At 41.4% G+C, this 17814-nt stretch overlaps 1 protein-coding gene across 3 annotated transcripts in view; it reads right to left on the bottom strand.

The window, feature by feature from the left end:
- PRKCB (protein kinase C beta) overlaps positions 1-17814 on the bottom strand; it is a 102135-nt gene that overhangs the window by 37856 nt on the left and 46465 nt on the right. For all 3 annotated transcript variants that reach the window (XM_008050026.1, XM_008050031.1, XM_021708251.1), the window contains exons 6-8: positions 7687-7778; positions 5642-5704; positions 828-966 (exon numbers count right to left, since the gene is read on the bottom strand). In XM_008050026.1, the coding sequence (XP_008048217.1) occupies positions 828-966; positions 5642-5704; positions 7687-7778 (294 nt within the window). The remainder of the gene's footprint in view (positions 1-827; positions 967-5641; positions 5705-7686; positions 7779-17814) is intronic.

Genomic DNA, 17814 nt, shown 5'->3' with positions numbered 1-17814 from the left:
ACAAACAAACAAAAGGATTACTTTCTTATTACTCAAGTAACATATACATACATTACATTTACCTTGTAAACTATGTTAATAGTATACAGAAGGGGCTAAATATTTCCCTTTGCCATGCTCTTATCCTCAGAGATAACCAATGTTATAAAAGTAGTCTGAAATCTTCCAGATTGTGTATGCTTTTACACGCATATATCCATGTATGTATTGTCCTGTGTATTGTGGTTATTGTCCATAAATAGTAGCATATTATATGTATCATTCTGTACCTTGACTTTTTTCTCTTGACAATATGTCTTAAAAATCTCTCCAGAACTCACTCTTCTAAATTGATGCCTAGTAGTATTTCATGCTATAAAAAAACACACACACAGAAAAACCAGAGGCTATTGCCCATTTTCCTGTTGAGGGACACATTGTAGTACACAGATCCTGTGTCGTCTACTTGCCCAATGGATCTACTCTCTCTCTTTTTCTCTCTTTCTCAACAAACGTTTCAATGTCATAATTAGGAGGTATCATATGGCCACGAGCCATAGCATCTTGATGAAGAATTTTACTGATGTGTGTTGGATGGTTCTTTTGAGTTTTATTTAAGTTTTTTCCCAAACCTTGAAGTATTTTGGGCCTGAGCTTCTGGATGTGTGCTAAATTAATTTGCATGTGTGATCTCAAAGGAAGAATTTAGAGTATAGGATAAGGATCAGCCCAAGGTTCTCCCGCAAGGTACCACCCTCCACTCTTTCCAGCTCTCACACGGCCATCCGGGGAGCAGAGGGGACATCACCATGACATGGATGTGTGTGAGGAGTCCCGGCAGCTCTCACCTCAGGGGCGATGTAGTCTGGAGTGCCACAGAATGTCTTGGTTGTCACCCCATCCCAGATGTTTTCCTTACACATGCCAAAATCAGCAATCTTGATGTGCCCCTCAGAATCCAGCATCACATTGTCAAGTTTTAGGTCACTGTGGCAGACAGAAGAATTTAGAGATGTAATAAAATGTTATTTATTTTTAAGTCAACCAATAACCACTTATTATCCATAAAACACAGTGCTTGGTGTTGTGGGGATGCAAGGATGAGTCTAAACCAGTCCTTGCTCTCTAATAGCTTACAATCTGGCAGAGAGACAAAAAGGGGTCCGCCAACCTCTGTGTTTTTCTTTTCCTATAGAGCCAACTGTGCCAAGCGTCTCACGAGGATACAAAGAGACAGCAACTCTGAGAAGAGGGAGAGGCACAAAAAGTTAAACAGAGGGTAGAGCATCCAAAGAGGTCTCTTAGACCCAAGAGAATTCCAAGAGTTGCTCTCTGCAACTTCAGGACCTCTTATATTTTGTAAGAAGATGTATTTTTCTCAAAATTCTTATTTTAAAAATATCTCTGAAGATCACAAGAAGCAACCTGATTAAGAACAACTTATTGAACATTTGTATACCTACAATTATACTCCACATCTTTAAAATAAATTTAAATTTAAAAATAAGCAAATATATATAAAAAAGAACTTAACTTCAAGTGCTCCAAGCTCTTCTGGACCACTTCCTAGGACATAATCTAGTCATGAAGCAATCTGGACCAAAGCTGCTAAGTATCAGCCCTGGCATTTTGGCTGATATCATTAGGAAAGAGATAGTACCTTTTACATTGGGATTGTTTAAGTGATAGAATATGAATGTGAAGCTCAAGGAATCACCAGCTAGAGAGAAGAAAGCTAATACAGAGAAAGCAGGACCTAGAGAGATGATAATAAAGTGAACTCTCACCACATCATTTGAGCCCCTGCATTTATCCAGATCTAAAGTTAGATCTGCCCCTGGATTTTTAAGTTATGTCAGTCAATAAATGCCTTTTTAAACTTAAGTTATTTTGAATTGAATTTCTGCCATCATTTTCAGCTATAAGAATACAACCTGAAACTACATCCTGGCATTGCATGTCTGTCTGTGAGGTCTCTTCATGCAAGGGGAGACTCACTTGTACCTACTGTTTATCAATAGCAACATCCACTGTCTTTGGCACTGTCCATGGCACTATTCATATCCAGTCGTCATGATTATTTACAAGGCAGATTGGTCTCTGAGTGCTATGTTGGAATCTAGAAAAACTGGACTTTGCAGCAACTTACTTCACCTAAACATACTAAGTCAGCCTACATATGATTTCATTAATAGAGACATACAACATCCCTGCAACTTGATCACATGCCCAGAAACAGGCAGCTGGGTCACCTAGGAAGGTGATAAAATCTTCATCTGTTATAGAAAAGGAGTTTCAGGTGCCAAGAGCCAGCAGGTCTTGGGACTGGAGTCCATCCCCGTCATATTCACTGACACAGAGCAGTGTTTTGATATTCTACTGCAATCTTTTGTTCTATGTAATAAATCCTCATTTCTGCTTCAAAATGGAACGAGAACAATTGTTTTCCTTTTCAGATATCCATCAAGGGTAAAATCAACACATACTCCAGAGATGGTGATCAATAAATCAGACACTAAGTTTGACAAGAAGAATCTTTGTCTTCCCCCACTCAACATCTCCAGCCATGTTCCTTAAAGCAGGTAAGTCTAACATAATTCCTCATCCTGTTTACCTAAGAACTATTCAAGTAACTAGAGATCTAAATGAAAGAGGGAGTGATTTGTAACATTTTAAAAGACTTTACCACCATGAAGCCACTCTCTAAGAAGTTATAAAGTCATAAGTCTTTGTCATTTTTTAAATAGTTTTCATTTCAAAACGTATTAATTTCAAAAAACTCTATCTCAATCAAGGTTCTTGATGGTGAGCAATGAAAACCACTTCTTACAGTTAATCTGAAAAGGAATTTATAAAAGGATGCTGGGGAGCTCAGAGAACTTCCGAGTAGGCTGAAGAACAAGGTTAGGAGTCTACACGGCCAGAAAAAATGTCTAATTGCAACACAGAGCTGGTCCAGGGAAAACACCACCCAGACCTCCATGGATTCAGACATCGCCCTTGATCTGTGAAACCTGAGTGATCGATTCTTCCTCTTGCTGTTAAGAACCACTTCTCGGCCGGGTTCGGTGGCTCAACCTGTAATCCCAGCACTTTGGGAGGCCGAGAGACCCGCCCAGGCAACTTGACGAGACCTCATCTCTACAATAAATCAAAAACTAGCCGGGCGTGGTAGCGTGTGCCTGTAGTTCCGGCTACTTGTAAGGCTGAGGTGGAAGGATTGCCAAAGCCCAGCAGGTTGAGGCTGTGGTGGCTGGGAGTGTGCCACTGCACTCCAGTCTGGGCAACAGAGTGAGATTCCAACTCAAAACAAACAAACAAACAAACAAACAAAACAAAGAACCATTTCTCTCGCTTCTGGAAACTAGCTGTAGCTGATTACTATGGCCACTCTTGATCCTATGGTCTCTGCTTCCTTGGTCACTAGTTTCTGAGTCAAGGCCTTGTGTTAGTATAACTGAGCTTAGGTCATGTGCCTGCCCTTGCTACAGGGAGGCTGTGAAAGTGGGTAGCTGGCATTTTCTATCTTTATAGTAGGAGACGGACTCTGTCTTTACACACAAAGGGAAAGAAGTCAGGTGCTGACTGGCTTAAAAGATTTCATAAATATTCCTTTAAAACCATGTTAATAGTGGAGGATGAACAGCAGAATGTGTGAATAGTTAGGAGAAAGAGCTTCAGAGTTGGTATCAACTTAGCACTTGAAATACTCATCTCTGGGTTTTATTACCTGCCTGGTTAGTGACCTGGATCCCTGGATCCCAGATCCCAATGCAGTTCCCTGCTAGTGTAGAACCAAGCACTGAATCCAATCCAGTTTCCAGAACTCTATATCCTCTCCTGTTTCCTCCCTGGAACTGGATTTTCTTCTAATTAACTTGTAGTTCCACATTTAATCTTTCCAAAAACTTGACTGGTTCTGTTCTAGTGGTGGCACATCCTGCACAGCTCCCAAAGTCAGCACATAAGGTGAAAATCCCACAGAGTGGAAAATGACCCACGAGCCCAGCTTCTTTGGTTAAGCACCAGTTGAAGTCACTGGCTTGAATTTGGGGGTCACGTCATATGGAAGATAATGTGCACTTTTCAACACCAGAATTACATTGTGTACACACACACACACACACACACACACACACACACACACACACACACACACACACTGCTCTTACTATGAGTTAAAAGGGAAACTGAGAGACTTAGAAGTTTCCCGTGTTCCATCCCAGACTCACACAGTGATCTGTGTTCACTGAGGGCAAGCAGGGGCAGAATGACTACGCTCCTTAAAATTTAAATTCTTCTCCTTCTCTCCATTTCTGTACCTTCATTAGGATTACTCGTGTGCCAGATAAAACCATTCCTCTCCCTGACTTTCATCCCTCTGCCATCAGAAGAAGACAGGGATGGTAGGATTCTGTGAACTCAGGATAAGATTACTCCTTCCCAACTAGATTTCATGCCACCACTTTAAGGGGTAAATTAAAGCCCAAGACATTGCAAGACCCCATCTCCTCTCCTTACATCCCACCAGTACGCACAGCCTCGCTTCTGCAATCTGTCTTGAAACCACCAGGGCTAATCTCATCATGTCCTTCAGTTGCAATAAAAGACCCAGGACTCCCAAGTCACCTCTAACTTTCCAGACCCTAATAACCATGCTTTCTACAGAATGAGAGACAAACTTCCACCACACAGTACACATCAGTCTCCTGTCCCACTTGATTTTTCTCCATAGCCCTTATCACTACTTGACAGACTATATTTTTATGATTTACTTATCTGTCTCCAGCACTAGAAGATAACTTCACAAGGGCAAATGGTTTTGTCTGTTTTATTCACTGCTATGTGTTCACTACCCAAAACACTGCCAAGAACATAGTAGAGGCTTTTGACAAATATTTGTCAAACAAATTAATGAGATGGACTTCAGCGGGTCTTCTGATCTTTGAAACAGACCCTCACCAGAGCCAAGTACTGTTTGGAAGCCCCATGCCCCTACAGCCTCTCTTGCATAACCAACCAGCCCAAGCCTGCACTGACTCTGCCATTTGCATCCATGTAGTGCAAGGAGAATTGTACGCCCCAGACTCACTGACAAATAGCAGCCTCGGGCTCAACAGTCTGCCTTGCATGAAATATAAAATGGTATGATTCATACAGCTATGATCATCCACTTGCTGCTCCAAAACCAGAAAATGCCAAGTCCTGAACTTAATCCTGTCGTTCAGGGCAGCTTTTCAGAGATCCATTTCCAAGTTGTAGTTACATAGCAAAAAAAAAAAATGTTTCGTAATAATATGATCCATCACATTCTGCCAGACAAGATTCTTTGCTTGTTCCCAAATGTGGGGTCTTCAGGCAAAAGAAAGAAGTACTGGGGGCCCCTCAGTAAGCCTCCTCCTCTTAGAGCAAATGGTCTTATGCTTGAGTCTCTGAGCCATCACTGGTGACACAGTCCATCGAGATTTTCTATCACCATATAGAGCTGCCCAAACTTTGCCAGGGCAGTGGGCGATGCTGCCTGGCAGAACACATGCCCAAGTTAGTGCTGAGGATTCCTCCCCCACCAAGGATTCTAATTTTAAAAGCAGTTGAAGAAAGAGGCAGGGAAGGGAGGAGCTGAAGGAGATGAGGAGATGGAAGCACAGCAGTGTTCACTTACCGGTAAATGATGCCCTTGCTCTGTAAGAAGAACAGACCGATGGCAATTTCTGCAGCGTAAAATCTGAAATTAAAAAAAAAAAGAGAAGTGATGGAGAAATTCAAGGGCACCATATGCTTAGCAATGCTCAGAATTCAATACAATATTGAACTAGGCACAGGGCGTTTAAGTCCCACCATGGATGGCCAACTACACAGCTCATAAGATGCTGAGAGTATGGATGGATTAGCATGGCGGTTTAGGGAGTGATGGGGCTGCCTTAAGGACAAATCTAGGTGGACAGAGGGTCAGCAGTTGTGTAGCAGGGAGGGGACCATGGGATGTAATGGACTGGGTAGAGTTTCAGACAATATAGCACGCTAAAATATCTTAACAATAACAGCTAAAATCTGTTGAAGGGTTACCATCTACTTAGCATTGTTTTAGGCGCTATCTGATTTAATCCTGTTAATAATCTTATGAGATAGGTCCTACTATTACCTCCCGGATCCTCAAATGAGGAAACTGAGTCGTAGACAGATGAAATAACGTGAGCAAGTTATAACTGGAAACAGCATCTGTCTAAAATGTAACCCCTTAATGAAGACCCCTTCCCCCAGAAGGAAGAAGATTTTGAGAGAACCAAAAAACCCAGTTATACCACCAGTGTTGGGCAGGGCTTTGTGGAACTATGAAGTGTCCTTACAATATGTCTTGCATGACCGTGTAATTAAAGTCTGTGGTCAATTAGATGTTACAAGTAAAAGAAGGAGCAATCCTATTAAAATTGTGCCACAAGATACAAATGGCTTGATTTGAAAGCACGAATAATGCAAACCCTACCAGAGCACAGTGAGAGGAGAGGGGGCAAGCAGAACAAGAAGGACCCAGAGAACCTCTGGGCCTCCAGTATGAAAGGGTAAGATCTTAGACAAACTCTGAGTGCTCCCTAGAGAGGCGATAAGATCTTAGCAAACTCCCTAGGAGACGCTGTCATCGCTCTAACTTGCCCATGTCCCTTTCTCCAACAGGCTTCTAAACTGGGGAGTAACACAATGAGATCTGTGTTCTAAAAAGAAGAGATACTGGTTGCCTTGTGAACTGAAGGAGATGAGATGGACTAGTAGGGGAAATACTTTTCCCAAAACCCAGAATCAGTCTCCCCATCTCAGGAACCACAGACCATTGCCAGGATCCAACTCGATCCTTCACCTCCTTGGAGTGAAGGCATCTAAGAGGGAGAGTGGTGTAAGACAGAGAACATGGACAAGACACATTTGGATCAGAATTCTAGATCAGCCTCATACTAGCTCCGCGATCGTGAACAACCTTCTAAAACTCTGAGTCTCAGGTTCCTTGTTCGTAAAGCCCAGGTGATAATACCTAACTTCCCAGAGTTGTTCTCAGAATTAAATGAAACTATGTTTGTTAAGCACTTAGGCCCTGGCCCATAGTAAGCTCTCAATAAATATTAGCAAATGAACAAACAAAACCTACAATGGCATTCCCCAAGGAAGCTATAGGGTCTCTCTTAGGAGTCAGGGCAAGAATTAGAGATAAATTAACAGCTGTGGTTTTAGGGCTTCGAGTTTTGTTTTGTTTTGTTTTGAGACAGGGTCTCGCTGTATCACCCAGGTTGGAGTATGGTAGAGCAATCATAGCTCACTGTGGCCTTGAACTCCTGGGCTCAATTGATACTCCTGCCTAAGCCTCTGGGCGCCACCACACCCAACCGATTTTTAAATTTTTTTGTGGAGACCAGGTCTTGCTATGTTGCCCAGGCTGGTCTCAAGCTCCTAAACTCAAGCAATCCTCTCGCCTTGGCCTCCCAAAACATTGGGATTACAGACATGGGCTACCACACCCAGCTGAGCTTCAGTTTCTTAGCTGGTATCAGGAAAAAGAGAAGCATCCTATACCAAACAGAACACCTTTATCCACTGACCAAATATTTCTTACAAAGATGGTCTAAATGTTGAAAAATCCCACTTTGGCAAAAAACCCTAAAGTTCTAGCAGCCCATCCATTTATCCCAAGGAAAGGGCACAGCACAAGTTCTTACTTACACAGCATGAGGTTCCTTAAACCGGCCAACTTGCTGGATGTGATACATAAGGTCACCACCATTCACATACTCCATCACAAAGTACAGGCGGTCCTGGAAGGGGAGAGCAAACAGCAAACTCAGCATCCTGCAGTTTCTCAGGATCCAAACAGAGAGCAGGGAATAGCTGGAATTTCTGATTAAAACCCACCAGGACCCTCCAACAGATCCCTATTTACAGAGTTCAGTGTTTCCCCAAGTGTAACATCTGTACTATTGGAAGTATGCAAGCGAGGATAGGTGACATGTGAATTTTTTTTATTATTAATTACAAGTTTATATTTGTTTGGACTGGAAAATAGTAGGTTAATGCACGATTAAACATAAATGTCTTATGTAAGATTATGCCTTGTGAGGCTGAGGTGAGTGGACTGCCTGAGCCCAAGGGTTCGAAACCCGCCTGGGCAACTTGGTGAGACCTCATCTCTACAATAAATCAAAAAATTAGCCAGGCGTGGTAGCGCGCGCCTGTAGTTCCAGCTACTTGGAAGGCTGAGGCGGAAGGATCGCTGGAGCTCAGCAGGTTGAGGCTGCGGTGGCCGGGAGCAGCCATTGCACTCCAGTCTGGGCGACAGAGTGAGACTCCAACTCAAAAATAAATAAATAAATAAATAAATAAAGGCTTTGGTTTTCACTCTGAAAGAAACTAACACCAGATATGACTGAAAGTTCCACAAAGCCAGGAACTATGTTAAATTTGTTTATCACTGTGTACCAAGAACCCAGCACCATGCCTGGCCAAAGCAAACCACCGATGCACATTAATTAAGTGAATGAATGGGTGACCCTAGAGGCAGCAGGAATTAATAGGTCTCCAAAGCACTGTATGTGCAGAACTGAAGACCTTGTTCCACATTTTCTAGCTAGATGGGCTTGGGAAGATTGATTTCTATCTCTGAGCCTTGATACCTTCATTTATAAAATGAGGATAATATAATCAACCATTTCTAACAGAATGACTAAGGGTCTCAAATAAAACATACACAGGGCTGTGAACTGTAATTGTGATGGAAATGTGATGTCCTGGTGGCACTGTCTGGTCATTTAAGCCAGGTCAGTGTTTTTCAAACTTAAGTTGTATCTCATGTTAACTGATCATTAAATCAATTTGGTGGGTCATGATCAACTCTTTAAAAAAAGAGAGAACAAACAAATAAAGTGGAAATTATCAGAGCACACTGCACAGAGCACCACTGAGTATTATGCTGCAAAATGTATGCTTTGGTTATATTTATATGTTGGTATGGCCGAGTCACAGTGTAAAAAAGTAGTTTGCGGTCAAAAGTTGCAAAGCTTTCATGAGGGGCTGTAAAGCCAGGAGAATGGGTGTTGGGAAAGTGAGGTGTAGGGTGAACATTTTAAAGTCAATATAGTACTTGAAGTCTCGTTCCACTGCTTACTAACTGTAATGCTAAACAGACACTTAACCTCTCTCATCCCCAGCTTTCTCTTCACCTGTAAAGTGGACAATCTTCACCTGTTCCAGAAAGCTGAAAACAAGACGGCATATATAGTGTATCTAACATGGTGTTGACCATATGACAAATGTTTAATTCACCATTTGAAAAATCTTCCATATAGTGCATGAAATTTAATCTTACATGTAGCAGTCAAGCATACATGTGTCAGGTGTGTTATCGGGTGCCTTATAATTACAACAACAATAATGAAATTAAGCTACCATCTTTTAGGTACTATGTGACTGAGTCGAATGCTTTATATATTTTGTCTCCCTTGTCCCCTGTAAACAAGCCAACATGATAAGTATTATCATTCTTCTCCTTCTAAAGACAGGAAGGTTGAAGCTCACAAAGGGTAAGTAACTTGCCAGTGGTCACTCAGTGGATAAGTCGCAGGCCAGGATCTGAATGCCAGCAGTTTGGTTCCAGAGTCTATACTCATGACCCCTCATTATGCTACCTCCAGTGAGTACGTCTTGCATGAAAGACTCTGAGTAGACACTGCATGAATGTGTGGCTGTGTCCTCCCCACAAAGAGTATCCAGTCCAGGAGGAAAAAGAAGGAACACAGAGATCTTAGCCATACATCAAAACAGAAGCCAGCAGGTTACAGGGGAAGAGCACAAGTTAAGCAATTTTTTTTGAAATGGGTTTTCTTTCTCAGATCAATACTATTTCACCCTTTCAACATCCCTAATGAGGGGCAGAAAGGGAGGTGGAATGATCCCTTCTGTTCTGAGGGTCCCAGACATATGAAATTTGCAAAAAGGTCACATATAAGTTGTTGGTGGCATATAGTCAGTGAGCAAGGACTACGGACATCCAGCCCCTGGTTCTTTGGGGTTTTTTTTTTTTTTTTTTTGGATAGAAAACAAGCCTAAAAATAGCATCTGTCTTTGCTGCACATCGAAGAGAACCAAAACACTTGCTTTTAAAAATTATTTTTAAAACTAGCAGATGGCATCGGCCACAGAGAGAGAAGTAAGTGAGAGAGAGATTTCACTTGCTTACTTTCTGCTTGGAAGAACTCCGCTTGCCCCCCAAACTCATTAGGCGGAATCCCCATCGGGGGATAACTCCACTGTGGGTAATGCTCAGCTCTGTGGTGTGTTTCCACCGCAAACCATATGCAGGGAAACCCTGCAATCCATCATCTTTGAACTGTACTGAGTGTGGCTCTGACACACCAGTGCCTCGGCAATTAAATGTTATGGTTGGCATCTCACTGTCCTTTCATTTCTGAACAAACACTTAATGATGCCCACTCTATGCCTGGCACTATTTTATTGCCAGAGATGCTGCTATGAATCCTCCACAGTGCCTGGTGTTAAGAATTCCCCAGATGAGAGATGGAGACCAGATAAATTTCCAAATGGCCATGTTCCCAAAATAGGTTGGGAAATAATTTTAGGTAGTCCATAGATGCACATGTGTTTACCTTTATAGCTTTCTGATTGTTTTAATGTATGTTGTGACAAATATAACCAAGCACATTAAGCTTCTGATTTTATGGCTATGACGACTGGAGAGACAAGAGTAAAACTCATGGAGTCATACGAGAGAAAAAGGGGGCAAGGTACGGTGGAACCAGAATAGGATGTACTGCATAAGGCCATCAACCCAAACTTCAGTTGTCTCCCAATCAGCTCTAAGATCTTTTCCAAGTGTGTCTGTCTCCGACACTAAAATTTACTTATTTTAAATATGTTTTTATTAACTCACTTCTTAAAAACTTAAACACAATTATTTTAAATATTTTAAACTTTGTTCCAAAGTCATAAATAGAAATTCATCATCCTTGTAAAAAATGAATACATATCTGGAGTCTATCATCTCTATGTAATATGCAGTCTGGCTTTGGTACATCCATCCTTTAAACGTCTTATTTTTAGAATAAATGCAATTTTCCCATGTACCACCAAGTTCATCTCCCACTCCACAGTAAGAAACCTCAAAATTTAGAAAACACTGTCAGAGGCAATCTGGAACCAATCTTGAACAGAGAAGTGAGCTTTAGAACTTTCATTGAGCTTTTTTTACATTTTATTTTATTATTATTTTTTTAAGACAGTGCCTCGCTCTGTTGGTTAGGCTGGAGAGCAATGGTGCAGTCATAGCTCACTGCAGCCTCTAACCTCTGGGCTCAAGAGGTCCTCCCACCTCAGCCTCCTGAGTAGCTGGAACTAACATTGAACATTTATTTTTGCAAGTCATGACATTAGGCATTATATGGGCAAAAATGATGAATAAGACACAGGCTTGCCCTCAGAGAATTCAGAATCTTAAAACAAATATATGACTAATTGAAACAGCAAGCTAAAATATAATGTGATAAAAGAAATTGCATGAGAGGCACAAAGAGTGAACTATGGGAGCTCCAGCTAACTAAGTGGTCCTCAGGCACTGCCTCAAATTCTTACATAATTATTCCCTTCCATAGCATCCTGAAATTTGGCTTTGTTCCCCACTCTTCCTATAAAATTATTGCAAAATCTTCCTCATCATCACACTCAGTGGTTTTTGATTAGGGTTTATTTGTTGGACTCAAAGACATAAAAAATCAGAAAGTATTTCCTGAGTATCGACTCAAGTTTCAGGTTGGCTCTCTCCTACTTGCTCAATTTTCCAAAAAGAACTTGTCACAGCTTAGAGCTTCAACTCTCATATCACTGGGCTGATGAATCTTGACTTATATTTCTATCCTCTCCCTCTCTCCTGAGCTCCAGTCAGCTCCAGCTGGCTACAGGACGTTTCTACGTGGGTGTTCCACTGTCAACTCCAATTAAGAACTCTGAAAGGCAAACTCACCATCTTTCTCTTCAAACTAGTAGTTTGCTCAACTTTAAAGTGCTTCTTCAAAATTGTTGTCGTTGTTGTGATTCTTCATTATACCATTACCATTGCCCTTGAAGTTTCAAGTGCCTTCTGGTAATTTTAAATTCCCTTTCTTCCTTATCTCTCATATTTAATTGGTAAAAATAATAAAGTTAAATGTCTGTTACCACATCATGTAAAATGTCCCACATTTGAAGCATGAATATGATTATAGTCTGATTTAAAATAATGACTGGGTGGCATATGCAGAATTCACCTGGGGGTGCCCAGATGGGGCAAGGGAATTCAAAGAGACAATCTTCCCCTAAGAGCTGAGAATGGAGTGTAACATGATGCCTATGTGACTGCCAGGGGGACACCTGCCACTTTTAATAACATACCATGGACAGAGAAAGCCAGCCATGCAGGCAGCTCTATGTACCACGCTCTAAGGGAAGTTGTAGAAGAATTTGTCTGTTGAATGATCTTGAATGATTTCCCAAGCTAATCAGTAAGCTGATCTCTTTATTGCTCAGAGCCATTTGTTTATCTCCAGAGAGGCTGGTTGTGGTTAAGAGCCCTAACTTTGGCATCAGCTTGTCCTGGGTTCAAGTCCTAGTAACTCTGGATACTTGCTCTGATACTTCAGGTCAGTGATGTAAATGCTTTCTACCTTCCTAAAGGGAGTAATGATAGTTTCTTCTTTATAGGGGTGTTGCCAAAATATCAGATGATGCATGTCAAGCCCATGCAAACTCACAGAACTTCATTCAAGTAAGTGTGTGGTCAAGGACATCGTTCACACACAACTTGTCTTTCCTATGTATTTTATAACTTTAAAATCACTATTAGAATCAAGCAATTGATGTTCCTCTTTTTTCTCCCCATCTTTCTAAGTCTTGCTCTTCCATGTAGAGACCAAATTCTCAAGGGCAAGAACCATGTCTCTTCTTCCTTGGAATTCCAGACTTTAGATCACTGAATGGATATGCAAAGGCCACCATCAAGAAAGCAGAGAGAACCAGGCTGTGTCTATTCATTCCTATCTGCCTAGCTCTACAAGCTTGGATTGCTTTCCTGACTCTTTTCCTGCACTCAAGATCCTTGGATGGTTTTAGTTAACGAAAGCCCTGACACCTGCTAAGTGCTCACCAGCTTCCTCTCCTTGGAGGTACTGAATGCTATGTTTGTATCACTAGGCTATAACTGTGTCCTGCGTCAACCCAATTAGTCTCCCTGAACTCAAGATGGCACCTCCCAGCTGGCAGGAGCACCAATTATTCCCTCCTTATAGATACAACCCCCTTTTTAAGGTTCCTAATGAGTTAGCAGTAGCTAATTGACAGCTTATTGAACCAGGAATAAACATCTGACCCCAAGCTGAACCAATCAGATTCTCTTTCCAATAAGTATGAATTGGGACTCAGGAAATTTGCTGAACAGGCAAACCGCAAGGGACTAAGGAAGCCATGTTTACCACAAGCAAGGAGAAACAAGGCAAGTAAGGAGAAAAAAAAAACACATAGAAATCTATTCCAGATTGTCTTAAGTTACAGATTCAACTCCTTCATGAGGCCTAGGGACACCTATCCTTTGGGTGGTTTCTTTCCAATAAAATCTTTTTTTTTTGCATGAACTAGAATGGGTGTTCTGTTTCTTATAAGCCAATCACTGCTGACTAAGATGACAGCTAGAGCCTCCTGCAGCATGCTCTTATATCCTACTATATCCTTGCATACTGTTGCCAACGCAGAGCTGACCCTGAGGTACCAGGACCCCTTGGACACTCTTGGGGCTCAACTCCATGAGAGTGAATCATCCTCATCCCCCTTCCTGTACTCCCTTGCGCTCTGGGTTGATGCTCCTCCCAGCATGCCTTGCAACTGAGTTACTGCTGGGCCATGGTAGCAAATTTGGGGAGGAAGTAACTTCTGTCCTTCAATGACTCATAAAATCTAATTCTATCTAAAAAAAAAAAAAAAAAAAAGAGGTACATATGTTCAATTGAAAAGAAAACAGTTAAAATAGATGTTTTGCTAAAGAAACTTAACTGCCTGTGCCCACTGGCAGTTGGGAAATCGCATGAATGTGCCGGGCTAACAATTGTCCCTGAGAAAAACTGCAAAAAAAACTGAAGGCAACATAATTCCTTTGTGCCTATGCAGCAAGGTGCATCTCTGGCCTGGCTCCAATAATACAGGCAACCTCTATTTCATATTTATTTTACTTTATTCACCATCTCTTTTAATTCTCACTTATTATACCCGTTTTAAAGATAATGAAACCAATATTCAGAGCTATTAAGTGACGTCCTAGAGTTCATATAGACAGTAAGTACAGATTCAGATGAACCTAACTCAGGAATGCATGCATATCCCTTTATGATTACAGGACAATTTGCCTAAACCCCATTCACCTAGAACCAGCCTGTCTAATGAGAAATTTTCTGAAAATACAACCATCTTCTGAGAGCTTTTGCATCTCTTTGGGTACTAACTTTGCCATCTTGTGGCACATTTTTAAAAATTTAAGCTGCTGTATTATAAATAATTCTGAAATAATATAAATTCAAAAAGAAGATAATTATTCACAGACCCCTCCCTAAATAAAATCAATATTTTGATTTGTCTTTACCCTCTTCTGATTCTTTTCCACGTGCATATTCAATTTTAACACATTTTGAAAAACATCTTAAATAGGATTTAACATGCTACATTTTCTGTTAAACATTATGCCATGCTGATTTTTGAAAGATAGTTTTATTCCAATATAAGGATATTTCTGAAGTAACTCTGCTTTCCTAAACAAGTTTTTAAAAATCAAATTCGCATCATTTTCATAGTGACAAAAATGGTTTTGTATATGGCTGGCTCTCTCTTTCATTTTAATCTATTATTTTGACTATTTGAAGGATTTTTTAAAATTCTATTAAAGATCTTTTATCTTTGAAATTCTAAGTTTACAGCATGTTATACTAGATTTGTCAATTTTTTTAAGGGTAGCTAATTTAAAAAGAATTCTGGGTCACAAAATACAAAATGACAATCCACTCGGGTGACACCGGCCTCCTCGCTGTTCCTCAAACACGCTGAGTATGCTCACGCCCCAGGCATTCACACTCACTCTTCCTGCTGTCTGGAACACGTTGCCCCCAGATAGCCACAGCCCTAACCCCCTCTCTTGCTCTGGTCTCTGCTCAAATGTCATCTTACCAGGGAGGCCTTCCCTGATGAACCTATCAAAAAAAGCATCTCTCTGCCCCAGTCCATCCACCTCTATCCCCTTGACTTGTGTTGCTATTATCGTTTACTATCTGCCTGCCTCATGACAGTGTAAATTCCAAGGGAACAGGGGCTTGATCTCTTTTGTTCACCGACATACCACAGCGTGGTGGTGCAGCTGGGGCCTAACACATTTATTTCAACAAATAAATATTTGTCAAAATAATCACTGAAATAACCAATAAGCATTAGTACCTTCTGTATACTGGCAGTAATACCAGTATTACTGGGATATCACTTGCTTTAACCCTATAACCTTCTCTGAAGCACCACTCTGGGGCTCAGTCATGTGATGCTAGAAGATTAGCATGAGCCAGATGACTACCTACATGGGGCTTCTCTGGAAAAGGGTGTTCCCTTCCTGCTTACCTGAGTTATGATAACAGTGGTTTGCCTCCTATATATGCAATGCTCCCTAAATTTAAATATTCACTCCCATTGATAAAATCTTACCTAATCCTTACAGATAAGTGAAGTAACTATTTCACAGCAGAAAAAAATACCCAAAGGGCCATTAAGAAACCTGGCCTCAAGTCCTGGGGCTGTCACTTATCAATCGTGTAACCTGGGCTATTTCATCTTTCTGGGGGGGTCGATTTCCTTTAGGCAGAAATGTGGACAGTAATACTTATGGTGTTCTTGCAAAGAATAGATGTATGAAAGTGCAAATATTTTACAAACTAAAATAGGAGTGTGAAGTTAAGGCACAGTTAGGAGAGCAAAGGCTTCTAGGCTGGGGGTTCTAGAGTCTTACAGAACAAATCTCAGCTCCACAACTTACTAACCGTGTGACGCTGCATGAGTTACTTAACTTCTCTGAATGTCAGCGTTCTTATCTATAAATTTATTAATAGTACCAATAGAGGTGTTGGGAGGACAAACTAAAAAAATACAACTAGAGAGCTGAGTACAGCACCCAACACATACAGAAGTGCTCACTGCTATTAGCCGCTGCTTTTTGTTCTTGTTGTTTCACTATCATTGTCAGGGCCCCTTTGGTGGCAATCCAACAAGATGCACTAACAAAAACTTGGGCTCTGAGTTCAATGGTTCAGTGCCCCAGAGCTATGTCTAGGAAGAACTTCCATGCAGCCCAGACCTTTAATCCTTTCCCCTGCAAAGCATGACAACAGATCATGTCTTCCACTGCAAGATTTGTGTGAGGCTGAAATGAAACAACACTTTGGAAGACCCATGCGTGGTAGATACTCACCTGGGAAGTTAGTTCTATCGCAGTGATAAAAAAGCTAAGGGATGGAGGGACAATGTGATTTCACTGAGCAGGTAAGAGATGAGAGGGCTGGGTTAGAGCTCAGGTCCCTAGTCGAGCCTGGAGACAGGCTGGTGATGGGAGATTCCACCCTGGAGGTGTCTGTGGAGTGACTGTCAGGGGATCCACACTCCACAGACTTCAGAGTGTAGTGGTTAAGTGCAAAGCCCCTTAAAGCCAAACTTCCTGGGTTCAAATCCTGTCCCTGAAAGGTACTAGCTGTGTGGCTCCAGTGCCCTAGTTTATGAAACAGGAATGGTGATAGGATTCATCTAAGTTGTCATGTAACTTAAAATTGTTAGCTTCACATATAGTAGGCATTATTATGTGTCTTTGAACATAAAGTTAATTTATGCAAAATTAAAATATATGTGCTTATCCAAAAAAAGAGAGAGAGAGAGAAAATTGAAAAAAATAATTTAGGAGCATTTCACTCAATAAGCATATGCACAAAATGCAGGTGAGATGGAAGGTGTCTCTGCTCTTCCCTCAACTGGCTGCACTTAGCATCCAAGGGTCTTCTTGCTTGCAGTGAGTGTATCTCCCCTGTTTCCCCCCCCAAAACAATACAGTCCCTAGAGACAGGTGAATGATTTCAAGTGATCCTCAACCAATGAGAAAACAATCTGTTTCATCCCTGACCTTGCTGGATCAGGAAACTGCACCGGTCTCAACATGGGAGTCCTTCCCCTTTATGTAGGATACAAAACCACTAAAAGCTCATGTCCTAGGTTCTCGCAGGTCTTAACTCTCTTCCCTGGCATGTGACACCTCCTAAAGAGGACCCAGAGCTCTGCACAATTTCCATGTCAACCCAGCCCCCACACTCTAATTCCAGAAAGCGTATTGAAAAACAGGGAATGAGGCAGCTTGATAGTAAAGGAATAACCTCAAACCCACTTTACTTCATCATTTTGAAAACAGTAAACTACAAAGATACTATGCTTTAATAAACATCAGCCACACATGATTAATTTGCCACAATCTCAACATAGCTAACTGAAGCTGAAAACTGTCGCTCCAAGTTAGCTCCGCCTCTCCCTTGAGAACAAGGTCTCCTTCTTAGCCTGTTTACCAGACTGAGACTGATCTTTACCCAGAGATGTCAGTGAGTCACTTTGGGAACCGCCAATGGAAAAAGCAGAAGGCCAGGGAGTAGGGAGTCTACAGGTTGAAATGCTAGTGTTGTCTCTGCCACCTCTTGAACATCTTTTGGCCTTAATTCCCCAAGGTAAGACTAGCAATTTGGACAGTAAGGTAAGGCA

Source organism: Carlito syrichta, unplaced genomic scaffold, assembly GCF_000164805.1.
Source record: "Carlito syrichta isolate Samal-C Ts95f unplaced genomic scaffold, Tarsius_syrichta-2.0.1 Scaffold57715, whole genome shotgun sequence".
In the NCBI taxonomy this organism is placed as follows: Eukaryota; Metazoa; Chordata; class Mammalia; order Primates; family Tarsiidae; genus Carlito; species Carlito syrichta.
This window is presented reverse-complemented; position numbering and strand designations above follow the sequence as displayed.